Here is a 26,296-nt window from a genome sequence, read left to right as displayed (position 1 = left end):
TTGACCTGATGGGAGCCTTTATTCACACACTCGCCTCCCCCTCCGCTTCTCTCTTCTTGGGCTTTTGGAATTGGGTATAGCACTCACTCCTGTGAGGACACCCAGCCTAGACCCCAGCAAACCTGGCTGGTTGGAAGGAGTCTCAACAGGAGTGCTGTGACATCCCAGCATGAGCCCAGACCACTGATACTGTTCACGCATGGTTCTCCTTGGACAGCTGCTGGTCCCCCTGGGAGTGCCACTGTGCTGCTTGCTCCCTGCAGGGTTCGTCCTCAAGGCCACTCAGCAGTGGCTATGACAAATTATGATAAATGTTGTCCAAGGGTCAGTGTTCAAAGAAGAGGAACAAAGGTAGTCAAGGGAGCCCTCTGACCCCAAGGGAAGCAGTAGATGGGGGAGGTAGGCCAGGCCCTGCTGGCTCAGGAACTCAGGCCAAGCCCTGGATATGCACGGGTGGTGCCGTAATGCCCAGCTCCTCCCGTAGAGCCCTCAGGGACTGCTCCCAGCGCCGCTCATAGTACAGGTTGAGGACACATGGGGCTGTGCGCCCATTCTGAACGGCCCATGGGATCAACTCCGAGACCAGCACTTGCAGGCTCCTGTGGGGCAGCAGAGGAAAAAGAAAACATCAAGTCCCTGGGGGCCAGGCACTCGACTGCTCAGCACTTGTGCATTTTCTTTTTTTTTTTTTTTTTGAGGCGGAGTCTCGCTCTGTCGCCCGGACTGGAGCGCAGTGACCGGATCTCAGCTCACTGCAAGCTCCGCCTCCCGGGTTTACGCCATTCTCCTGCCTCAGCCTCCCGAGTAGCTGGGACTACAGGCGCCTGCCACCTCGCCCAGCTAGTTTTTTTTGTATTTTTAGTAGAGACGGGGTTTCACCGTGTTAGCCAGGATGGTCTCGATCTCCTGACCTCATGATCCGCCCGTCTCGGCCTCCCAAAGTGCTGGGATTACAGGCTTGAGCCACCGCGCCCGGCCACTTGTGCATTTTCTCAGTTTATCCTCACAAAGACCTTGGAAGGAGGTAGTTATTATCCCTGCTTTTCAGATGAGGCAAGAGAGCTCAGTGAGGTGGAATCTCAAACCCAAAGCCACACATCTTGAACATGTTGAAGCTCAGGTTTAAATCATGGGTCCCTCACTCCAGAATCTAACACCAACTTGCCTTCCCACTGACGCTCGTCATCCTGACCATGCACTTAGGCCTGGCCCAAAAGACCCCAGAGTCCTGTGAAACTTATAGGCTTTATTTGCTCACCTGAAGACCCTTGCCCCAGGCCAGTTTCACATCTCTGCTCCATTCTTTCTACCCTTACTTCCCGGAGAACTGGAAGGGGCTGTGCAGGCGCCTGTGCGCTCTTCCTACTTCTAGGAGCCCTGGTCCCTCTGAGTTTTGTCCTGACACCACCCTCAACCCCGACCCAGCCGCCACTTGAAAACTTACTGAGCACTGAGTTGGATCGGTCCAAAGAGAGCACCCAGGATGCACATGGGCAGGCCAGTCTGGACAGCCTCAAACCATTTCACCACGATCTCCCCTGGGGGTGAGGGATGGGTTGGGAAGTGAACAAGCTATCTGAAGGAGAGGCCAGTGGTGTTCACAGCGGGGCAAAGAGAGGCAACTGTTCCTCCTTAATCTCTACCAGGGTCAGCTGTACCCAGACCTGGCCTATGCTGGGCCCTGGGGCACTTGGCTTGGAGTAGGGGAGAGGGCCCAAGAGTGAACAGAAGAGAATAAGGGATGGAAAGGAAGCCTGGGGTCAAGACGCAGAGGATCCCATGACCCCATAAGCCAGGCTAAACATCCAGGATGGTTCCTGCAGGCCTTAGGGAGCTACTGAGGTTTCAGAGCAGGGAGGCAGCTAAAGCCCAAAAGACACCAGGAGTCTTGAAGATGGGCTGCTGCTACATTAGTGCAGGAGCCCTGAGGGACAGTGGGAGGGAAAAGGGGGACATGTGGCAAAGATGCTACTAAGATGTTCAGGTAAAACAGAAATTGAGGCACCAAGCCAGGTGATGCAGAGGGTGGTGGAGATAGGCAAGCCCTGCCCTGGCCCTGAAGCCACCCCAGGGAGACAGGCTGTCAGGGTTGGGGGCACTCACCCAGGATGTTGGTGGGCATCCCCAGCAAGGTGTGAAGCATGTCGTGCACCTCCCGGTATCGCTGAATCACATACGCTAGCTCCTCATCATCCACGAAGCGGGTGGGTGCTCGGGTGTCTGGGGAGACCCTCTGACAACCATAAGCACCCCCTAGAACCCTTCCTGATGGTTCTCAGGGCCTGATTTGCCAGTCTGTCTCTGACACTGTCACAACTCTCACCAAACTCATACCCTACTAGAAAACTCTGGCGACTAGCCGGGGGCCGAGGCTCATGCCTGTAAATCCCAGCACTTTGGGAGGCTAAGGTGGGCACATCACCTGACATCAGGAGTTCAAGACCAACCTGACCAATACAGTGAAACTCTGTCTCTATGAAAAAATACAAAAATTAGCTGGGTGTGGTGGTGTACACCCACAGTCCCAGCTACTTGGGAGGCTAAGACAGGAAAGTCACTTGAACCTAGGAGGTGGAGGTTGTAGTGAGCCGAGATTGCACCACTGCACACTCCAGGCTGGGTGACAGAGACTGTCTCGAAAAAAAAAAAAAAAAAATTAGTCGGGTGTGGTGGTGTGTGCCTATAGTCCCAGCTACTCAGAAGGCTGGGACAGGAAAATTGTTTGAGCCCAGGAGTTTGAGGTTACAGGGAGCTATGACTATACCACTGCACTCAAGCAAGACATTGTCTCTAAAAATAAAAAATGAAGCCCCAAAAACCCTGATCCTAGCACAAGCTGCTCCCAGCTTGGGGTGCTCTCTCCCACTACACCTAACTTCACTGTGATAACTCCTACTTATCCTTCATGACCTGGGTTAAGTGTCCCCTGTCCCCCATCCCTTCCCCCGACCACAGAGAGGCCGCCCCTAACCTACAGACCAAGTGGGTTCATGTTATGGTCTCTGGAAGCATCATTCACCTCTTAGTGGCACTCAGAATAATTGTACCTTGATGTTTAGTGCATGTGAGTATTAATGTCTCCTAGACTTGCACTGTCCAGTATGGCAGCCACTTGCCACATGTGGCCAAGAAAGGTGTCCAAGTGAGATGTGCTGAATATATAAAATACACACAAAACTTCAAATACTTAGTATGAAAAAAATGTACAAATCTCAATAATTTAAAAATATTGATTACTTGTTGAAATAATACTTTGGATATATCAGGCTAAACAAGATGCATATTTAAAATCAATTCTAGCCAGGGACGGTGGCTCACAGTTATAATCCCAGCATTTTGGGAGGCCAAGGAGGGCAGATCACCTGAGGAGTTCAAGGCCAGCCTGACTAATATGGTGAAACCCCATCTCTACTAAAGATACAAAAATTAGCCAGGTATGGGGGCGGGCACCTGTAATCCCAGCTACTTGGGAGGCTGAGACAGGAAAATTGCTTGATCCCAGAAGGCGGAGGTTGCAGTGAGCCGAGATGGCTCCACTGCACTCCAGCCTGGGCAACAGAGTGAGCCTCCATCTCTAAAAAACAAACAAACAAAAAATTAATTCCACCTTAATTTTAATAGCAAAATTTAATTTTAGTAGCAAAAAAAATAATTTCTTTTTGCTATTAAAGTAGCTGGCAGAAAATAAACATTACCTACGTGCTCACATTTATTTATTTTGTCTCGCTCTGTCACCCAGGCTGGAGTGCAGCGGCGCAATCTTGGCTCACTGCAAGCTCCGCTTCCCAGGTTCACGCTATTCTCCTGTCTCAGCCTCCCAAGCAGCTGGGACTACAGGCGCCTGCCACCACACCCGGCTAATTTTTTGTATTTTTTAGTAGAGACGGGGTTTCACCATGTTATCCAGGGTGGTCTCGATCTCCTGACCTTGTGATCCACCCACCTTAGCCTCCCAAAGTGCTGGGATTACAGGCACGAGCCACTGCGCCCGGCCTATTTTTTTGTTTGTTTGTTTTCTGAGACAGAGTCTCACTCTGTTGCCCAAATTGGAGTGCTGTGGTGCAATCTCAGCTCACTGCAACCTCCTCCTCCTCCTCCTCTCGGATTCAAGCAATTCTTCTGCCTCAGCCTCCTGAGTAGCTGGGATTACAGGCACGTGCCACCACACCCAGCTAATTTTTTTTTTTTAGTAGAGATGGGGTTTCACCATGTTGGTCAGGCTGGTCTCAAACTCCTGACCTTGTGATCTACCCGCCTCGGCCTCCTGAAGCACTGGGATTACAGGCGTGCCCCACCACACCCGGCCACTCACATTTTATTTTTATTGACAGTATCAAAACAGCCTGTCTGCTACACACGGGCAGGAATAGCTCTGTTTTGCTTATTCTTTTGCCTCCAGTAGCCTGATCCAGGGCCTGGATGAATGAACATCTCTTGAACATATGAATAAAAGGGCAGTCCTGGGCACTTTTCTGACCCCAGAACTCTCCTCCTCTTACCTGCCCACTGCCTCTGAGTACTCAGTAGCACCCATACAGAGTGAGAACAACCTGGTCTTCCTGTTCCCAAAGAATGGCTTTAGCCTGTTGTGTGAAGCTGAAGGTGATCATAGAGTATTCACCAGGTGCCGGCACCTAGGGTGTCCTTTACAGATATTATCGTATTTCATCCTTGCAATCTTGGGAGGTAAATACTATTATTACTGCAGATATAGATAAAGAAAATAAGGGCCGGGCATGGTGGCTCATGTCTGTAATCCCAACACTTTGGGAGGCGAAGGCCAGCAGATCACTTGAGGTCAGGAGTTCGAGACCAGCCTGGCCAATATGGCGAACTCCCGCCTATATTAAAAATACAAAAATTAGCCAGGCGTGGTGGTGCACGCCTGTAGTCCCAGCTACTCAGGAGGCTGAGGCAGAATTGCCAGGAGGTGGAGGTTGCAGTGAGCCAAGATTGTAACACAGCCCTCCAGCCTGGGTGACAGAGTGAGTCTCAAAAAAAAAAGGAAAAAAAAAGGAAAACAAGGCTCAGAGAGATAAAAGTAATTTGCCCAAGATCACACAGCCAGTAAAGTGGCTGAGTCAGCATTTGAAACAAAGTCTGTTGGATTCCAAAGCCAGTGGCCTTAACATCCATTACTAAAGCCAGTAAGTGCCCTGGAAGATGTATGTGAGGTCTTCTTACTTCTGATGAGGAATCTGAGACTCAGCAAGGTCAAAGGATTTATCCAGGCTTGTAAAGCTGGGAAGTGAGCCAGGATTCTCATTCATGCTCCTCCTAATTCTCAAGCCCATGCCTATAGTCTTGATACTACAAGATGACTATACCTCTCACCAAAGTCAGCCTCAGGGAGGGGAGGGGAGCCTCACCTTGAACCTTTATCTAAATCTCTGCGGGGACAAAGGTACTCCTTCACATTCCATGAGCTGCTGATTTCCTTGCTCTACAAGTGTCACAATCACCAGCGCCGTCACAAGTGGGGCTGTGGCTGAGCAAGGTGTCCTGGCAGTCCCATCCCTGCTACCCCCTCCCCTCCACAACAACAGGGCTAAAGATGGGGAAATTCAGAAGACTTCCTTCCCTGTGTGGCACTTGAGGCAGGTCGCCCTGGCGAGTTTCCCACTGATGAGATGACTTGCATCCTGGTAAAATCTGAGAGATGGTTTAAAATAGGGCAGGTGATTGCCCTGTCAAGGTAGCTGTGCAGGAGACTGTGAGGAACAGAACATGGTCTCAGGGACAATAGCCATTTAGAGCAGTGGTTCTCAACTGCCCACTAGGGGGCACCTGTAATCTCTGGAGACATCTGTGGTTGTCACAACTTGCCAGGGAGGGGGTGCTCCTGGCACCCAGTGGGTAGAAGCCACCATTAAACATCCTATCAGGCTCAGGACCGCCCCCACAACAAAGAGTGATCCAGCCCAAACATTAACACTGCCCAGGCTGAGAAACTGTTCTAGGACAACCTTTGGAGACCCCTCAACTCCTCCAGCCTGGCTGGCTCTGGCAGCCAGGCTGGATAGCCATTTGGCAGGGGTGCCTTGATGGGATGTGTCTGTGTTGGAGGAGGGAGGGAAGATGGGACAGGGACAGGGAAGATGGGCCATCAGGATTCTAAGGTCCTTTACAAATCAGGTCACTTTACTACCCCGCTCAAAACCTTCCACAATTTACCTACTGCTCCTATTACAAAATGCAGACTCCTTCTTCTGGTGGCCTGCAGGTCCCAGCTGGGGCTTCCCTTCCAGCCCACTCACTGTCTCCCTGCCACTCACTCCTCTGTGGCCACACTGGTCAACCTTCCTTTTCCTAAACACATGGGGCCTCTGCCCTTGCCACTGCCTCTACTCAGAATGCTGTTCCTCAGCTCTCCACACGGTTGGCTCCTCCTTACCTTCCAAGTCTCCTCAGAGGAGCTGGCTCTGACCACCCCATCAGAAGTGGCTGTACCCTTCCCAACACCAAAGTTGTCTTCTATCACGCTAACTTGTTCTCTTCATAACTGCTAGAACATAAGTTCCACGAAGGCAGGCTTTTTGCTGGTTTTGTCCACTGTATCCCAACTGCTGACAATAGTGCTGGTATACTTTTTTAAATTTTTGAGAAAGGGTCTTGCTCTGTTGCCCAAACTGGAGTGCAGTTGCATGATTACGGCTCACCACCCTTGACCTCCTGGGCTCAACCGGTCCTCCTGCCTTAAACTCCCTCCCAGGTAGCTGGGACTATATGGGTATACATCACCATGCCCGGCTAAATTTTACATTTTTTGCAGAGACAGGGTTTCAACATGTTGCCCAGGCTGGTCTCAAACTCCTGGGCTCAAGTGATCCGCCCACTTCAGCCCCCCAAAGTATTATGATTACAGACATGATCCAACATGCAAGGACCAGTGCCAGAATATTCTAATTACTTGAAACATTTTACCTGTATTTTTATATGAATTTTTTTGTTTTGTTTGGTTGGAGACAGAGTCTCACTCTGTCACCCAGGCTGGAGTGCAGTGGCATGATCTCAGCTCACTGCAACCTATGCCTCCCGGGCTCAATCAATTCTCCTGCCTCAGCCTCCCAAGTAGCTGGGATTACAGGTGCACACCACCTCACCCGGCTCATTTTTGTTATTTTTAGTAGAGAAAGGGTTCCACCATGTTGGTCAGGCTGGTCTCAAACTCCTGACCTCAGGTGATCCTCCCACCTCAGCCTCCCAAAGTGCTGGGATTACAGGTGTGAGCCACCGTGCCCTCCCTGAAAATGTTTTAAAACTATTTTATTGTCTGCCTCTCCAAGTAGAATAGAAATGAGGGCAGGGAACTTGGCTGTCTAGTTCACCATTATATCCCCAGTACACAAAACAATGGATGGGCTGCGCACGGTGGCTCACACCTGTAGTCCCAGCACTTTGGGAGGCTGAGGCAGGTGACCACTTGAGGTCAGGAGTTTAAGACCAGCCTGGTTAATATGGCAGAACCCCATCTCTATTAAAAATACAAAAATTAGCCAGGCGTTGTGGTGTGCACCTGTAGTCTCAGCTACATGGGAGTCGTTGAGGCAGGAGAATCACGAATCACTTGAAACCAGGAAGCAGAGTTGCAGTGAGCCAAGATTGCACCACTGCACTCCAGCCTGGGTGGCAGACTGGGACCCTGTCTCAAAAAAAAAAAAAAGGATGGCACATGGCAGAGGCTCAGTGAGCTTGCCAATAGTCAGGATGCCCCCTACCCCCGCCTCCTTGTCCTCCCTGCCTGGGGCTGGAGAGTGCCACACCTGCCATACCGTAGGGAAAGCAATGTCCCTAGAATAAGGGGACACAGTACAGCAGTGAAGAGCATGACCTGGGGTTGATTACTGTCTCCATTAATACTGGTTATGTGAAATTAGCAAGTTGCTTCACTGCTCTGAGCCTCTGTTTCCTCATCTACTAAAAGAGGATAATAACAGAACATACTTGACAGGGTTGTGGGGGGGATTCACAAGATAACGGATAAAGCTGGCATCAGGCATACAGTGGGAGGTTAATGAACACTGGCCAGTATTACCATTTGGAGGCATATTCCCACCCATTTGCCTATCCTATAGAAAATGACAAAGGCTTGGCATGAGCCTGAAGAGCACTCCTGCCGATGGTGGCAGCTCAGGGCTCCTCTTTCCTCAGGGTATCATGCCTGTGCTATTCCTCTGTCCTGTCTGGTGACTGCCAGGTACATGGAAGCTGAAAACTCACATTCACATCCAGGAAACGGAGATACTCGCGACCCAGGGAGCCTTCTGGCAGGCTCTGGAGCTTGTCCAGGTCGAGGGTGGACGTCGATATCCGGGGACGCTCCCTGAAAGGCAAGACTTGGGCATTGGGAGGGTGTGGGCAAACGTAGGTGAACGATCCAACTACAGTGAGCTGAGGGGCGGGAGAATGTACAGAGGAGTAATGTGGCCACCACAAGCCTTAATGGAGCACCTACAACTGGCCAGGCTAGTGTCAGAGACTTAGGATATGGGCAGGGGCACAATCTCGGCAGGAAGACAGTCCTCGAATGTGACCAGCGTACTTGCAAAAGGTACTGCAAGGAAAGGGTAAAGCCAGCATGTTATGGTGACTTAATGAAGGCACAGAGCTCTGTGGCTGAAACTGGGCCAAGGCTATCACATTGCACAACTCTGAGGTCATCACAGTGTATACACATGTATGTAAATGACACCTCTGGAACTGGGCAGTGCCCAGCCTGTGCAACCATATGTGGCCAGGGTATCAAGAGCTCCCTAGCAGAACAGAACAAATACAATGTGATTCTAGAGACGTCAGAATACCTAGAGATTGCCCCCAGACCCCCAGGCAGAGCTGGGACCTACTGCAGGATCTGGGCACCCTCTGGATCCCTCTTCATCTGGTCCCTGAGGACCTTCAGAGTGCGGTGTCCTGTGGTCTCCCCTAGAACTGCGACCATGTCTGAAAGGACAGAAACGGACAAAAATGGGGGATGTCATCTTAGGTAAGTTACCTGACCTGGTCTGAGCCTTTGTTTCCTACAGGACAAATTAGGGATAATATCTAGCTTTTTGTTACAGGGATTCAGGCTAAACACTTAGCAAATTACCCAGTGGACAACAAGGGATCAGTATACCTATCTATAGTTCTTTTTTTTTGAGACGGAGTCTCGCTCTGTCGCCCAGGCTGGAGTGCAGTGGCCGGATCTCAGCTCACTGCAAGCTCCGCCTCCCGGGTTCACGCCATTCTCCTGCCTCAGCCTCCGGAGTAGCTGGGACTACAGGCGCCCGCCACCTCGCCGGCTAGTTTTTTGTATTTTTTTAGTAGAGACGGGGTTTCACCGTGTTAGCCAGGATGGTCTCGATCTCCTGACCTCGTGATCCGCCCGTCTCGGCCTCCCAAAGTGCTGGGATTACAGGCTTGAGCCACCGCGCCCGGCCTATAGTTCTTAATCTACTGGGACGGGACAGCTCTGGTTGGCACAACGTTCTAAAGATTTTATAAGTCACTTTTCACACAGCCGGGCGCGGTGGCTCAAGCCTGTAATCCCAGCACTTTGGGAGGCCGAGACGGGCGGATCACGAGGTCAGGAGATCGAGACCATCCTGGCTAACACTGTGAAACCCCGTCTCTACTAAAAATACAAAAAACTAGCCGGGCGAGGTGGCGGCGCCTGTAATCCCAGCTACTCGGGAGGCTGAGGCAGGAGAATGGCGTAAATGTGAAACCCCGTCTCTACTAAAAATACAAAAAACTAGCCGGGCGAGGTGGCGGCGCCTGTAATCCCAGCTACTCGGGAGGCTGAGGCAGGAGAATGGCGTAAACCCGGGAGGCGGAGCTTACAGTGAGCTGAGATCTGGCCACTGCACTCCAGCCTGGGTGACAGAGCGAGACTCCGTCTCAAAGAAAAAAAAAAAAAAAAAATCACTTTTCACAATACAATATAATGTCTCCATTGATTGGTAGAGGCTTAGGCATCAGAGATGCTGGGCTACAGCCCAGGTGTGTTCACTATCTAGGTGACCTAGTGCAAATTGCTTCACGTTTCTGTTTTGTTTTTTTCAGACAGGGTCTTGCTCTGTTGCTCAGGCTGGAGTGAAGTGGTGCGATCATAGCTCACTGCTAGGACTACAGGCGTGCAGCTACTTTTTAAAATTTTCTGTAGAGATGAGGTCTTGCTATGTTGCCCAGGCTGGTCTTGAACTTTGGCCTCAAGTGATCCTCCCACCTTAGATTCCCAAATTGCTGAGATTACAGGTGTGAGCCACCACCCCTGGCCCGCTTCACATTTTTCAGCCTCAGTGTCCTAATTTGTGAAGTGCAGACAACACCTTTCTTAGCTGGTTAATATGAGAAACCATGAAAATCATGCATATATAATACTTAGTAGCCAAGTGTAGTGGCTGACAACTGTAATCTCAATACTGGGGTGCTGAGGCAGGAGGATCACTTGAGGCTAAGAGTTTCAGACCAGCCTAGGCAACATGGCAAGATGCTGTCTCTACAAAAAAAATTAAAAAATTATCTGGCCTTGGCCAGGTGTGGTGGCTTATGCCTGTAATCCCAGCACTTTGGGAGGCTGAGGCGGGAGGATCACCTGAGGTCAGGAGTTTGAGACCAGACTAGGCAACAGGGCGAAATCCTGTCTCTACTAAAAATACAAAAATTAGCCAGGTGGCACAGGCCTGTAATCCCAGTACTCGGGAGGCTGAGGCACAATAATCGCTTGAACTTGGGAGGTGGAAGTTGCATAGAGCTGAGATTGTGCCACTGCACTCCAGCGTGGGCCATAGAGCAATACCCTGTCTCAAAACAAACAAAAAACTAGTGGCGACATGGAGATACAGTGTTTTCTTTGTTTAAAACAGGGTCTCGCTCTGTCGCCCAGGCTGGAGTGCAATGACGCAAATCACAGCTCACTACAACTCCCCTGCTCAAATGATCCTCCCATCTCAGCCTGGGAATAAAGCCTCATGCAACCAGGCCCAATTAATTCTTGTATTTTTTTTTGTAGAGATGGGGATTCGCCGTGTTGCCCAGGTTGGTCTCAAACTCCTCAGTTCAAGCCATCTGCCCGCTTCGGCCCCCCCCCCCCCCATTGGGATTATAGGCGTGAGCCACTATAATAGGGCCTGGCCTATTGTTTTTGTTAGTAGGAATAACAGTACTTCCCCGAACTCAAAAATCCTAGGAGACATGAGGAAAAGACTGTAGAAACCTAGGATGTTCTAGTCACACATCCAGCAAACATTCATTGAGCATTTACTATGTGCCAGGCACTACCCAGAAGGCTGCAGATACAGTGGAAGGAGGCCGACACGGTCCTTGACCTCGGAGTTGATTTTTTAGTAGGACGTTATAAACTGGTACTTATGAATCATCTAGTTAGATGTTCTTAATATGGCTGCATGACAGATTCTCCCAAGTAGTTTAAAAAGACAGACGTTCGGATTCCACGCTCATTTCTCCCTCCATTGCAGATTCAGATTCAATGCGTTTAGGTGGGATCCTAGAATCTGCATTTTCATAAACGTTCCGAGTGGTTACCAGCCGCAACCAGGTTTGGGTACCCCGACCTAGGCTACGGTCCAGTAACCCACAGGAAACCGCTCCCAGCCGCCCCGACGGGGGCGAGGCGCGGGCGGCCTTACCGTGGCGGTAGGGGTCATACAGCGCCATCGCCGCGGAGCCGGCGGCCAGCAGCGCTTTCTGCAGCGGGGTGGTGGGGATGTGGTGCGAGTACAGCGGCCCGGCGCCGTCGCTCCTGGCCCGGAGAGGCATTTCTGCAAGGCAAAAAGGCCGAGGTCGGAGGAGCCGGGCGCCCTCAGGTTCCTTCCCGCCTGCGCCCGGAACCCGGCTCCACTTGCCTGCCGCAAGCCGCGGGAGGCCGGGAAGCCCGCGGAGCCCGCGGAGCCGGCGCAGGACAGGGCGCACCAGAGTCGCCATGGCAGTGGGCGTCCGCGGAGGATGGGCGGGCACGGAGAACGCCACGAGTCTCTTAGGCGACGGAACGTCGGAGGGGTCAAACATCACTGAAAAACCCATTCTGATGGCATCGCCAAGGCCTTTCGAGGGGGAACATCGCTGCACGGGCAGAAAGCATGTAGGCCAAGTAGGCGAAGGAAACGCACGCGAACTGTCTACCGTCTACGTCCACCGATCCAAGACTCTCGCCATTTCACCTCGCCCCAGAAAGTGTCTGCAAAGGAAACGCAACCACGGTCACTCTGAGGCTCAGCGCCGGGTCCTATTTACTTCTCCACAGCCGGTTTTCCCCGAAGACTATAAAATGCGAACCTCTTCCGGTTGTGGAACATGGCGGCGCCCACGGTAAGGACCACATTTGGGGGCGGGGCCTTGCGGCACTTCCGTCCAGGTCCAGTGGGTGCTGTGGTCTTCAAGTATGGGGTCTGCTGGCTTGTCGCGACTGCATGGGCTTTTCGCGGTCTATAAGCCCCCGGGGCTAAAATGGAAGCACCTGCGGGATACAGTGGAGCTACAACTTCTGAAGGGTCAGTGCCTCGAACCAGACCCACGTTCCTGCTCTCGTTCTCTTGAAAGTCCATCTCCGCTTCTGGTCCTGCCCGCAAAACAAAATCACGTGACGTATTCGCCTGGTCAGAGCGTTCTCCCAAACGTCTGTTCTCTGTGCTTTGTTACTCCTCACTTTCCTCTGTTTTCCGAGGGGGAAAATGACTCAATATTGTTCCTTGTCACACTGTTACTACGTTGTAGAGTCTATTTTAATCCGCCTGTTTCTTAACTACTGCTCTTCTGTCCTCTGCACCATAGGCTTCTGCTTTGTCTTCTACATCATACTTCCCTGTTGTCCAGGTGTTTGAACAGAACAGGATATTCCTGGCCAGGCGTCGTCGTGCACGCCTGTAATCCCAACTACTCTGAAGGCTGAGGCAGGAGGATCGCTTGAGCCCAAGAGTTTGACATTACAGTGAGCTATTATGGTGCCACTGTACTCCAGCCTGGGCGACAGAACGAGACCCTGTCTCTTAAAAAATATTTTATATGTACGTATATTTGTATGTATGTGTGTATATATTATCTCTGTGTGTTCAGGTCTCAATGCCACGAAGCCTCCCACCCCTAAACACCGTGTTCGCTTCTTGCTGGGCCCCATGGAAGGCAGCGAAGAGAAGGAGCTGACCCTCACAGCCACCAGTGTACCCTCTCTAGTCAACCATCCACTGGGTAAGGCAGATTTAAGCAGGATGCTGAGTGTCACTTCCCAGGAAATCCCTGAGCAGAGTCAGTGTCCCGGTGCTCAGACTCATGTGCCAGGCCCTTGAAGGTCCACAGAGGAGTGAGGTATTAGACCAGGAATTGGCAGACTTCCTTGGAAAGGGCCAGATACTGAATGTTTTCGTTTTCAGGCCATGTGGTTTCTGTTGCAACTGCTCAACTCTGCCAATGTAGTGCAAAACAGCTATAGACAGTATCTAGAGGAGTGAGCCTAGCTGTATTCCGGTAGAACTTTATGAACATTCATATTTGAATTTCAGGTAATTGTCACGTGTCACAAAGTACAGTTCCCTCTGAGTCCATGAGTCCACATCCCATGATCCAGCTTCAGATCAGTAATATTTAGGAGAAAAAAGAAACACAAAGTTCCAAAAAGCAAAACTTGAATTTGTTGTGTACCTGGTACGGTGTTGAATCCACTCAAAGTGATGCATAGGCATCATATTAGGTATTATAAGTAATCTAGCCGGGCGCGGTGACTCACGCCTGTAATCCCAGCACTTTGGGAGGCTGAGGCGGGTGGATCACAAGGTCAAGAGATAGGGACCATCCTGGCCAACATGGTGAAACCCTGTCTCTACTAAAAATACAAAAAATTAGCGGAGCGTGGCAGCAGGCGCCTGTAGTCCCAGCTACTTGGGAGGCCGAGGCAGGAGAATGGCGTGAACCCGGAAGGCAGAGCTTGCAGTGAGCCGAGATCACGCCACTGCAAGCCAGCCTGGCAACAGAGCGAGACTCCATCTCAAAAAAAAAAAAAAACTAATCTAGACATGATTTAAAATATATGGGAGGGCCAGGCCCAGTGGCTCATGCTTATAATCCCAGCACTTTGAGAAGCTGAGGTGGTGGATTATTTGAGCCTAGGAGTTTAAGATCAGCCTGGGCAACATGTGGAAACCCTACTTCTACAAAAGAATACAAAAATTAGCCAGGCATGGGTGGTGCGTGCATGTAATCCCAGCTACTCGAGAGGCTGAGGCAGGAGAATCACTTGAACCCGAGAGGCGGAGGTTGTAGTGAGCTGAAATTGCACCACTGTACTCCAGCCTGGGTGACAGAGTGAGACTGTGTCTCAAAAAAAAAAAAAAAAGGGGGGGGGTGGCCAGGTGTGGTGGCTCACTCCTGTAATCCCTGTACTTTGGGAGGCCAAGGTGGGTGGATCACTTGAGGTCAGGAGTTTTTTTGTTTTGTTTTTTTTTTTTTTTGAGACGGAGTCTCGCTCTGTCGCCCAGGCTGGAGTGCAGTGGCCGGATCTCAGCTCACTGCAAGCTCCGCCTCCCGGGTTTACGCCATTCTCCTGCCTCAGCCTCCCAAGTAGCTGGGATTACAGGCGCCCGCCAACTCGCCCGGCTAGTTTTTTTTTTGTATTTTTTAGTGGAGACGGGGTTTCGTCGTGTTGAGGTCAGGAGTTTTTAAGACCTGCCTGGCCAACATGGCAAAGCCCTGTTGCTACTAAAAATTAGCTGGGCATGCTAGCATGCACCTGTAATCCCAGCTACTCAGGAGGCTGAGATACGAGGAGTCACTTGAACCTGGGAGGCGGTCGTTGTGGTGAGCCAAGATCGTGCCACTGCACTCCAGCCTGGGCGAAAGAGTGAGACTGTCTCAAAAAAAAAAAAAAAAAAGTGTATGGGACGACATGCTTAGGTTATATGCAAATACTATGCCAAGATCGTGCCACTGCACTCCAGCCTGGGCGACAAAGTGAGACTCCGTCTCAAAACAAAAACAAAAACAAAAACAAAAAAACAGTCTTCAGGATTTGACTTGTGGACTGTAGTTTGCTGACCCTTTTTCTATTCTGGGACTCCAGGTGAGAACTGAGACCCTAGGTAGAAGTCCTAAGGTGGGGGTTTTGGGTTTCTGGGAAAGAATGTTTTTTTTTTTTTTTTTTTTTTTTTTTGAGATGGAGTCTCTCTCTGTCACCCAGGCTGGAGTAACAGTGGCGCGATCTCGGCTCACTGCAAGCTCCACCTCCCAGGTTCACGCCATTCTCCTGCCTCAGCCTCCGGAGTAGCTAGGATTACAGGCACCTGCCTCCACACCCGGCTAATTTTTTGTATTTTTAGTAGAGACAGGGTTTCACCGTGTTAGCCAGGCTGGTCTCGAACTCCGGACCTCAGGTGATCCACCTACCTTGGCCTCACAGAGTGCTGGGATTACAGGTGTAAACCACCGTGCCTAGCCAAAATAGTGATTTTTTTTTTTTGAGACGGAATCTCACTCTGTCGCCCAGGCTGGAGTGTAGTGGCGTGGTCTCAGTTCACTGCAAGCTCCGCCTCCTGGGTTCACACCTTTCTCCTGCCTCAGCCTCCCGAGTAGCTGGGACTACAGGCACCCGCCACCACACCTGGCTAATTTTTTGTATTTTTAGTAGAGATGGGGTTTCACCGTGTTCGCCAGGATGGTCTCGATCTCCTGGCCCCGTGATCCGCCCGTCTCGGCCTCCCAGAGTGCTGGGATTACAGGCGTGAGACACCGCCCCTGGCCAGGAGTGATTTTTTTAGTGAACAAAGTTGCCCAACAATGGAACTGGTTCTCGTAATGTGCCCCCGTCAGTATGTGTGATTAAGGCATGTGTCAGGGAATCTAGAGGTTTCACTTTCACTAGAAACCTCTAAAACCCCTTGGACTTGTGACATTCATTGACTCTATTATATGGTAACAATAAGAAGTATAATGTGTTGAGTCGTCACTCTGTACTAGGCATTGTTTTAAGCTTCCCCCAAGTACAATCCTCATTGATACCACCACAGTCCTGTGAGATGGATCCTATTTTCATTTCACAAGAGAGAAAACTGAGGTTCAGTGTTGACATTTAGTAACATGGCCTGGATTCAGTAGACCCTTAACTACTCTGGATCCTTCCCCTAGATTCCTCTTAATCTATAGAAGTGTAAACACTTCTAGCTCATTCCTGCATTTATTCTTTCAATAGTTCTTTCCTGAGCAGCCAGTGAATTGACGCACCCAGGTTCTGCCTTAAGGAGCTCACAGCCTCCGTTTTCCTCCAGGGACTCTTCTTCACTAAAGCTGGGCAGGGAAGCCCACACTCTGGACCTTCAGTGTTATGCCAGTCTTCTTAGAGCCTCTCACTGGCAGACTGATGATAGGCAGAGTAAGAGGCATCTTGGGCTGCCGTTTGGATCCCAGGGCACTGAGGATACAGTTCAGGGTCCCAGATTCCATGACAGGGAAGCCTGAGAGTCTAGCCTGATGCTAGTTTGGGCTCCATGAGGCTCCATTCTGAGAATGATGTCAACATGCAGCCCAAAGCCATCCTGGGGTGGCATTTAGTTGAGAAAATGGACCTTGTTTGTTTCTTTCCAGTACGTGGACCAGCATTCACCCATCTCAAGGTTGGCATGGGACATCGGCTGGATACCCAGGCTTCTGGAGTACTTGGTAGGTGATGTGAGAAGCCTGGGGATACAGTGATAAGGCTTGAGAAAAGATCCCGGAGCTACCAGGAGCCCAGTCCCACTTCTTACCTGGCACCCACGTCCCACCACTCCTCTCCTGCCCTGATTCCTGCCCCAAGGCTGATCAGCTGGGGAGTGGATAGGTGGACAGAGGTAATCATAGGTTAATATCACAGTCACCCACTTTTATTCAGTGATTCTCACACATGATGTAGTTCGAGGCCCTTTATGCACATTTATTTACCACAACACCTTTATTAGGTAGATACTGTATGATTTTATGGAAGAACAAAGTAGGAGTTAGGTGACATGTTCTGTGTTCTGTGGCCAGTGAATACCCCTGGTCTGGAGAGGGAAAACCATCATTGCATCATGGGGCAGCCAGGCGCGTGACTCTGGGCCCAGTGGCCAGGGCCTGCATGTGGCTGGGGCTGGACACACAAAGCCCTAGTCATGAGCCATCTGTGTCCCCAGGGTCAGGTGGTGCCCACATCCTCCAGCCGCGACAGTCACAGTCTCCTTGTCTTGCTTCCTGAGACACAGGCAGGCAGACATGATCTCACGCCCCCTCTCCCTGTTCTGTCTCCCCACGAGTGAATGCAGGGTCATTCTCTCCCTCAGCCAGAGGGAGAAACAGACTGGGAGAAAGGCAGGAAGTGACCACAGTGGCCACTGTTTATTGGGCTCTTCCTCTGTGCTGACTGCATAGCACCCACAGGAATCAGAATTTTTTTTTTCCCCGAGACAGAGTGTTACTCTGTCTCCCAGCTGGAGTGCAATGGCGCGATCTTGGCTCACTGGAACCTCTGCCTCCTGGGTTCAAGCAATTCTCCTGCCTCAGCCTCACGAGTAGGTGGAATTACAGGTGCCTGCCACCACACCTGGCTATTTTTTTTTTTTTTTTTGAGACTGAGTCTCACTCTTGTTGCCCAAGCTGGAGTGCAGTGGCATGATCTTGGCATCACACCTGGCTAATTTTGTTTTTTTTTTTTTTTTTTTTTTTTTTGAGACGGAGTCTCGCTCTGTCACCCAAGCTGGAGTGCAGTGGCTGGATCTCAGCTCACTGCAAGCTCCGCCTCCCGGGTTCACGCCATTCTCCTGCCTCAGCCTCCCGAGTAGCTGGGACTACAGGCGCCCGCCACCTCGCCTGGCTAGTTTTTTTGTATTTTTTAGTAGAGATGGGGTTTCACCGTGTTAGCCAGGATGGTCTCGATCTCCTGACCTTGTGATCCGCCCGCCTCGGCCTCCCAAAGTGCTGGGATTACAGGCTTGAGCCACCGCGCCCGGCCTAATTTTGTATTTTTAGTAGAGATGGGGTTTCACCATGTTGGCCAGGCTGACCTCAGGTTATCCGCCTGCCTCAGCCTCCCAAAGTTCTGGGATTATAGGCGTGAGCCACTGCGCCTGGCCTTCAGACAGTTTTTTTTTTTTTTTTTTTTTTTGAGACGGAGTCTCACTCTGTCGCCCAGGCTGGAGTACAGTGGCCGGATCTCAGCTCACTGCAAGCTCTGCCTCCCGGGTTCACGCCATTCTCCTGCCTCAGCCTCCCGAGTAGCTGGGACTACAGGCGCCCGCCACCTCGCCCGGCTAGTTTTTTGTATTTTTTAGTAGAGACGGGGTTTCACCGTGTTAGCCAGGATGGTCTCGATCTCCTGACCTCGTGATCCGCCCGTCTCGGCCTCCCAAAGTGCTGGGATTACAGGCTTGAGCCACCGCGCCCGGCCTCAGACAGTATTTTTACCTCCATTTTGCTGATGGGGAACTTGATGCTCAAAGAGGCTACAGGTTATGCTTAGAGCTGCCCCTGATTTGAGTGCAGGTTTGTGTGCCTAGGCCAGGGATCTCTTCCTTTGAGGTGTCAGAGTCCCCTGGGGAGCTTGGCAAGGATCCTAGGCCCCCTCCAATCATGAGTCAGATTCAGTGCATATGGGTAAGGCCTAGCAATCTGCATGTGATGCATACCCAGAGGGGCGCATTTGCCTCCTATAGAAGATCTTCTTGCCTTTCTGCTGCCTTTGGCAGCATCAGAAAAGGGAGTATTCTGATGGTGGGGGTAGGGGTGGGGATATTTAGGGGAATGGGAAGGGGGTCCCAGGTGTGAGATGAGGCTGGCTGCTTTTCAGTGCTCGGCGTGGGACATGGATGCAGGCTCCTCACCCATATGTACGATGCTCATCTCACCAAGGTACGAGGGTCTGGGGACAGCCTGCTTCTCCCTTGGTCCTTTCCTGGGGGTCACCAGCAGGATTCTGAAGCTTAGAGAATTCTGTGGGGGAGCACCCAAGCCATCAGCAAGCATTTTTTTAATGATCGTATGCTGCGCAGGGGCTGTAATGATAATAATAACTACTGGCGTTAGTGTATGCCGACCACTCTGTGCTGAGCACTGTACGTGGATTCCCTTAGGGAAGCCTCACAGCCTCCCTGTAAAGTGGAATCTGTTGTTAGCCCCATTTCACAGATGAGAGAACTGAGGCTCAGAGAGGAGATGTCACTTACCCAGGTCACGTAGTTGTTAGGGCTTTAAGAGCTGGCATTTGAACCTAGGTCTCTCCAATACCAGAGCTTGATCATGATGCCATTCCATATTCTGTTCCAAGACTGAGAGGTAGATGTGAGCATCCTGCCCACAAGGGGCTTACCATCCAGAGGTGGGGTTGGGGCTCTGGAGCCTGATACCACAAAGTATGTGCGTAGGTGCCACGTTATGGGGCCCACGTTTTTAGTGGTTAAGAGCACAAATTCTGGAGCCAAATGACTTCAGTTTGAACCCCAGCTTCTACCACTCTGACAGCTTTGTGTCCTTGGGTGGACTACCTAATTAATATCTGTGTTTCTCAGTTTCCTCATCTGTAAAATGGAAATGAGGGCCAGGTGTGGTGGCTCATACCCGTAATCCCAGTACTTTGGGAGGCTGAGGCAGGATGATTGCTTGAGCCCAGGAATTTGAGGCCAGTCTGAGCAACATAGCAAGACTCCATCTCTATTTAAAAAATTGTTTTAGGCCGGATGCAGTGTCTCAAGCCTGTAATCCCAGCCCTTTGGGAGGCCGAGGCGGACGGATCACGAGGTCATGAGATCGAGACCATCCTGGCTAACACGGTGAAACCCCGTCTCTACTAAAAATACAAAAAAATGCCGGGCGTGGTGGCGGGCGCCTGTAGTCCCAGCTACTCAGAAGGCTGAGGCGGGAGAATGGCGTGAACCCAGGAGGCGGAGCTTGCAGTGAGCCGAGATTGCACCACTGCACTCCAGCCTGGGCGACAGAGGGAGACTCCACCTCAAAAAAAAAAAATTTTTTTTTAAATTGTGGCTGGGCTCAGTGGCTGCTGCCACTTTGGGAGGCTGAGGTGGGTGGATCACTTGAGGCCAGGAGTTCAAGACCAGCCTGGACAACATGGTGAAAACCTGTCTCTACTAAAAATACAAAAAAATGCCGGGCGTGGTGGCGGGCGCCTGTAGTCCCAGCTACTCAGAAGGCTGAGGCGGGAGAATGGCGTGAACCCAGGAGGCGGAGCTTGCAGTGAGCCGAGATTGCACCACTGCACTCCAGCCTGGGCGACAGAGGGAGACTCCACCTCAAAAAAAAAAATTTTTTTTTAAATTGTGGCTGGGCTCAGTGGCTGCTGCCACTTTGGGAGGCTGAGGTGGGTGGATCACTTGAGGCCAGGAGTTCAAGACCAGCCTGGACAACATGGTGAAAACCTGTCTCTACTAAAAATACAAAAAAATTAGTCTGGTGGTGTGTGCCTATCCTCCCAGCTACTCAGCGATCCACCTGCCTCTGTCTCCCAAAGTACTGGGATTATAGGTGTGAGCCACTGTACCCAGCCAATCATTCCTTATCTGTGGCAGATGGGAGCCGGGATGAGGAAGGGCCTGATCTGGGCCGTGAAATCTTATTCTATTTAGAGGCATGGAGAGAAGCTGACAGGGCATGCTAGAAGGGACTTGGAGTGATAAATTGCCAAGTTAGGTTGGAGAGGAGAGACATGGAGGCCTGGGGTGGCCACAGGGTGGCTGTCAGCGGTCAGCACCTTTGGAGGCTGCCAGTGCTGGTTGTCATGGAAACCAGCCAGCAATCTTGTAGGAAGCCTCCTGACTGGGAGCCAGGTACCATGTCCCACTGGCTGAATCGGGGCAGCAGCACTGTGAGACTGGCCCAGTTACTGTCCCCAGGTGACGGGAGAGCTTGAATACAAAGAAAGCAAGAGCTGCTGAAGGCCACGTGACAGAGCTGGTGCCCTTCTTCATGGGGTCGTGGAGCAACTGGGTGGGGGCTGGGCGCATGAGTTCCCTGAGGGAGACCTGGGGACTCCCCACCCCCAGCCTCTGGGGCAGGGGCTACTAGGGCTTAGAGTGGGGTCACTGACGGATCTTTCCCTCCCTGTCCTTGAAGGATTACACAGTGCGTGGCCTCCTTGGCAAAGCTACAGATGACTTCTGTGAGGATGGGAGGCTGGTAGAGAAGACAACCTATGGTGAGAACCGGAAGTGGCTGCTGCTGCCTCCCTCCGTGTTTGCTTTCCCTGAGTCCTCTCCCTGCCCTAGGCCACACAGGCCCCTTCTCAGTTCCACTCCGCACACCAGGCTTGGGCTGAGGTTTTGGCCATGGGATCTGGCCTCCAGGAGCACCCTCTACTCCCCTGCTTGCCTGACTGAAATGTAACGTCACTTCCAAAGACCCTAGTTTCTCTCCATCCATATTGTCAGTCTTTTACCTTTTCCTTTTCCTTTCTTTTTTTTTTTTGAGACAAAGTCTCGCTCTGTCGCCCAGGCTGGAGTTCAGTGGCACAGTCTTGGCTCGCTGCAAGCTCTGCCTTCCAGGTTCACGCCATTCTCCTGCCTCAGCCCCCAAGTAGCTGGGACTACAGGTGCCCGCCACCATGCCCGGCTTTTTTTTTTTTTATTTTTTTATTTTTAGTAGAGACGGGGTTTCACTGTGTTAGCCAGGATGGTCTCAATCACCTGACTTCGTGATCCACCCGCCTCGGCCTCCCAACGTGCTGGGATTACAGGTGTGAGCCACAGTGCCCGGTCTTTCCTTTTCTTTTCTTTTTTTTTTTTGAGACGATGTCTTACTCTGTCGCCCAGGCTGGAGTGCAGTGGCGCGATCTCGGCTCACTGCAATCTCCACCTCCCAGGTTCAAGCAATTCTCTTGCCTCAGCCTTCGGAGTAGCTGAGATTACAGGCGCACACCACCACACCCAGCTAATTTTTTGTATTTTTAGTAGAAATGGGGTTTCACCCTGTTGGACAGTCTGGTCTGGAACTCCTGACCTCAGGTAGTCTGCCCACCTCGGCCTCCCAAAGTGCTGGGATTACAGGTGTGAGTCACCGTGCCTGGCTACTGTTCTAAATTTTAAAAAGAGGCCAGGCACAGTGGCTCACGCCTGTAATCCCAGCACTTTGGGAGGCCAAAATGGGTGGATTACAAGGTCAGGAGTTTGAGACCAGCCTGGCCGATATGGTAAAACCCTGTCTCTAGTAAAAATGCAAAAATTAGCTGGGCGTGGTGACAGGCCCCTGTAGTCACAGCTACTCAGGAGGCAAAGGCAGGAGAATTGCTTGAACCTGGGAGGCGGAGGTTGCAGTGAGCTGAGATCGCACCACTGCACTCCAGCCTGGCAACAGAGCGAGACTCTGTCTCAAAAAAATAATAATAATAAATAATACAAAAAATTAGCTGGGCATGCTAGTGCATGCCTATAATCCCGGCTACTTGGGAGGCTGAGGCAGGAGAATCAGCTGAACCCAGGAGGTGAAGGTTGCAGTTTGCCGAGATCTCACCACTGCACCCCAGCCTGGGCAACAGAGCGAGATTCCATCTTAAAAAAAAAAGGCCAGGTTCGGCTGCTCACGCCTGTAATCCCAGCACTTTGGGAGGCCAAGGCAGGTGGATTGCCTGATGTCAGGAGTTCGAGACCAGCCTAGCCAACATGGTGAAACCCCATCTCTACTAAAAGTACAAAACAAAAACTAGCTGGATGTGGTGGCGTGTACCTGTAATCCCAGCTGCTCGGGAGGCTGAGGCAGGAGAATTGCCTGAATTGAGGAGGCGGAGCTTGCAGTGAGCTGAGATTGTGCCATTGTACTCTAGCCTGGGCAACAGAACAAGACTCTGTCTCACAAAAAGAAAAGGCTGGGTACAGTGGCTCACGCCTGTAATCCTAGCACTTTGGAATGCCAAGGCAGGCAGATCACAAGGTCAGGAGATTGAGACCATCTGGCTAACATGGTGAAACCCCGTCTCTACTAAAAATACAAAAAAAAAAAAAATAGCTGGGCATGGTGGCGTGTACCTGTAGTCCCAGCTACTCGGGAGGCTGAGGCAGGAGAATCGCTTGAACCCGGGAGGCAGAGGTTGCAGTGAGCCGAGATTGCGCCATTGCACTCCAGCCTGGGTGACAGAGCGAGACTCCGTAACCAAAACAAAACAGAAAAATAACTTTTGAACACAAGGAAACGATGGATACTGGGGTGTACTTGAGGTAGGGCAGGGTAGACAGAGGGATAGAAGCAGAAAAGGTAACTATTGGGTACTGGGCTTAATACCTGGGTGATGAAATAATCTATATAACAAACCTCCATGACACGTTTACCTATGTAGCAAACCTTCACATGTACCCCCGAACCTAAAATAAAAGTTAAAAAGCAGCCCGGCGCAGTGGCTCACACCTGTAATCCCAGCACTTTAGGAGGCCAAGGCGGGCGGATCACAAGGTCAGGAGATCGAGACCATCCTGGCTAACACGGTGAAACCCCGTCTCTACTAAAAATACAAAAAATCAGCCAGGCGAGGTGGCGGGCGTCTGTAGTCCAGCTACTTGGGAGGCTGAGGCAGGAGAATGGCGTGAACCCGGGAGGCGGAGCTTGCAGTGAGCCAAGATCGCGCCATTGCACTCCAGCCTGGGTGACAGAGTGAGACTCCGTCTCAAAAAAAAAAAAAAGTTAAAAAGAGAGAATGCCCTTACAATGCTGAGTCATGTGTATCTTTCTGAGAAGAAGGTCCAGAGCTTTCATGAGAATCTCAAAGGACTCCCAACCACCCCACAATGGGGATCCCTCCAAAATGTCCTGTCTCCATGTTCCAGGGATGGGGCTGGCCTGGGGGGAAGGAGTTTGCTTTGACCAATCCTCAGCAGGTACCTGTGCACTGACAACTACCTGCCTTTTCCAGATCACGTGACCAGAGAGAAGCTGGACCGCATTCTGGCCATGATCCAAGGCTCCCATCAGAAGGCCCTGGTGATGTGAGTGGGGCCCTCAGTGAGGTAGTGGGAGAGCAGTAAGTGCCCTTGGCTCCCATAGGCTCCCCCAAACCTGGGGCAGATTCCTTGGATCTTGTTTTTAGAGTCCAGAACCAGACGGGAGCTACTTGTTTCTTTCTTGGCATTAAGAAATGGTTCTGTGTGCCAGGTCTTGGGTTAGCCAATGGGAGGCCAAGAAGAGCAAGAGAACCCAGCTGTCCTGCTGAGATAATATGATTTAATGGCAAGGAAACCATCATCGGAGCACAGAGCCCAAGAGCAAGAGCAGCCAAGGAGTTAAGAACTTGGGCTCTGGAGCCAGCTTGCCTGGGTTTCCTGACTCTGCCAGGCATCTGGTGAAGGAGGGCAGGAAAGGTGGCTGGAGGAGCCACAGTGGCAGGGCACACAAAGCAAATGAGGAACTTAAAGAGAGGCACCTTTCCTGCGGGGGAAAGGGTAGGTGGTCCCCCCAGCTGCAGCCCCCTCCTGATCTGCAGGTACTCCAACCTCGACCTGAAGACCCAGGAAGCCTATGAGATGGCTGTGAGAGGCCTGATCCGGCCCATGAACAAGTCCCCAATGCTGATAACTGGCATCCGATGCCTCCACTTTGCACCTCCGGAATTCCTCTTAGGTAGGTTGGCCAAGGAAGTTGGAGCAGTGAGATGGGGCCCCTGGGTTTCGGAGTCACTCAGGAATGCTCTTGCAGAGGTCACTGTTGTCTGGCTCAGCTGAGGCCAGCACATGCCGGCCCTGATCTCTGCAGGCCAAGGCATCAGGCGCCGACTTCCTTCCCAGCCCTGGCCTGGACTTGGCTGATGACAGAGCTAACAGAACAAAAGCTCTCCTATCTCTTGCCAAGTCACCCTTGGAAGCCAGACCTTACCAAGCAAAGGTTATATTTAGTGGTTCATTTCCAAAGCTGCCCATGTTTGAAGCTGTGAGGGCTCCATCAGACACAATTCTTACCTCCCCAGTCCCACCCAGCTCAGGCCCCTGTGTGTTCCTTTTGTCTCTCGCTGCCCCTGCAGAGAGAGCATAACATGTTGGTCATGTTAATGCCTGCTCCTCTGCTTGAGCACTGAATTCTCTGTTATTAAGCACTTTCTATAAATGATCTTTTTTACTCCTCATAACTGCCATTTTACAGATAAGGAAACCAAGTCTTAGTAAAAGGCAGGTTGTAACCTGGGCAACATGGCGGGACCCTATCTCTACAAAAAATAAAAAATTAGCCAGTTGTGATGGCTCAGAACTGTAGTCCTAGCTACTCCGGAGGCTGAGGCAGGAGGATCATGTGAGCCTAGGAGGTCGAGGCTGCAGTGATCTGTGATCACACCATTGCACTCCAGCCTGGGTGATGGAATGAGACCCCGTTGCCAAAAAAAGGCAGATTCCGACTTAGCAGGTCCCAGTGGGGCCTGAGGTTCTGCAAGTCTGATATTTCAGGTGGCACCCACAGGGCAGGTCCAGTGAATAGCACAATCTGGAGAGCTAAGGAGTCTTGCTAAGGTGGTTACACACCTAGGAGGTATCCAAGGGGTGTGGATTCACAACCACACGCTAGAGGCTGTGCTCTCACCACCATGTCTGTCACTGTGTGTCCCTGGCAGAGGTGCAGTGCATGCATGAGACGCAGAAAGAGCTGCGAAAGTTGGTTCATGAAATCGGCCTGGAGCTAAAGACCACCGCTGTCTGCTCCCAAGTGCGGCGCACGCGCGACGGCTTCTTCACGCTCGACAGTGCCCTCCTGAGGACCCAGTGGGACCTGCGCAATATCCAGGATGCTATCCGGGCTGCTGCCCCCCAGGTAGCTGCAGAGCTGGAGAAGAGCTTGGGCCCGCAACTGGACACCAAGCAGCTCCCCAGTCCGGGATGGTCCTGGGAATCCCAGGGCCCGAGCTCTACCTTGGGGCTGGAGAGGGGTGTGGGGCACTGAATGCCCAGGCAGCTGCTGGGGCAGTGAATGGATAAATAGAAGAGCTGCTATGAGCTCGACCTGATAGCTGTGCAGAAAATGAGAACAGGAGCACCTTTTTTACGTGTGACACGAAACTCAAGCTGTAACAGAAAGAATGGACTTGACCTAACTGAAAAGGAAAAACTTCCGTATGGAGGAAAAGACAGTAAACAAATGACAGACTGATAGAAAGTATTGGCAGGCCAGGCGTGGTGGCGGGCACTTGTAATCCCAGCTACTCCCAAGGCGGAGGCAGGAGAATTGCTTGAGCCCAGGAGTTTAAGGTTGTAGTGCGCTAGGCGGTGCCTGTGAATAGCCACTGCACTCTAGTCTGGGGAACATATGAGATCCCCCCAAATCTCAAAAAAAAAAAAAAAATCCCAATAAATTATGTGCCCATTAAAATTAAAAAAATTTTTAAAATTGT

At 51.4% G+C, this 26,296-nt stretch overlaps 2 protein-coding genes across 7 annotated transcripts; one reads left to right on the top strand and one right to left on the bottom strand.

The window, feature by feature from the left end:
* On the bottom strand, positions 1-12,310 carry COQ4 (coenzyme Q4). 5 transcript variants are annotated; one of them, XM_033192458.1, is made up of 8 exons: positions 12,277-12,310; positions 11,847-12,178; positions 11,631-11,762; positions 8,844-8,940; positions 8,221-8,323; positions 2,104-2,233; positions 1,445-1,538; positions 1-599 (listed from the first exon to the last, which is right to left on the bottom strand). In XM_033192458.1, the coding sequence occupies exons 2-8, from the start codon at positions 12,022-12,024 to the stop codon at positions 428-430; spliced, it is 906 nt and encodes a 301-aa protein (XP_033048349.1). In that variant the 5' UTR covers positions 12,025-12,178; positions 12,277-12,310; the 3' UTR covers positions 1-427. The 5 variants fall into 5 exon arrangements, 4 of the variants coding, with proteins under 4 accessions (XP_033048349.1, XP_033048343.1, XP_033048364.1 ...); XM_033192452.1 differs by lacking the exon at positions 12,277-12,310 and having other exon boundaries at positions 11,847-12,265; XR_004432772.1 differs by lacking the exons at positions 8,844-8,940; positions 12,277-12,310 and having other exon boundaries at positions 446-599; positions 11,847-12,067.
* Positions 12,183-26,296, top strand: TRUB2 (TruB pseudouridine synthase family member 2). Of its 2 annotated transcripts, none has more exons than XM_033192442.1 (8): positions 12,183-12,309; positions 13,054-13,185; positions 16,567-16,641; positions 18,782-18,843; positions 21,058-21,139; positions 23,840-23,912; positions 24,407-24,543; positions 25,523-26,296. In XM_033192442.1, exons 2-8 carry the CDS (start codon positions 13,113-13,115, stop codon positions 25,846-25,848), a joined length of 828 nt encoding a protein of 275 aa, XP_033048333.1. In that variant the 5' UTR covers positions 12,183-12,309; positions 13,054-13,112; the 3' UTR covers positions 25,849-26,296. The 2 variants fall into 2 exon arrangements, with proteins under 2 accessions (XP_033048333.1, XP_033048327.1); XM_033192436.1 differs by having other exon boundaries at positions 12,305-12,491.

The sequence above is a fragment of the Trachypithecus francoisi genome, unplaced genomic scaffold, assembly GCF_009764315.1.
Source record: "Trachypithecus francoisi isolate TF-2019V2 unplaced genomic scaffold, Tfra_2.0 Contig01585, whole genome shotgun sequence".
NCBI lineage: Eukaryota > Metazoa > Chordata > Mammalia > Primates > Cercopithecidae > Trachypithecus > Trachypithecus francoisi.
The sequence above is the reverse complement of the archived record's forward strand: the minus strand, read 5'-3'. Positions and strand labels throughout refer to the sequence as shown.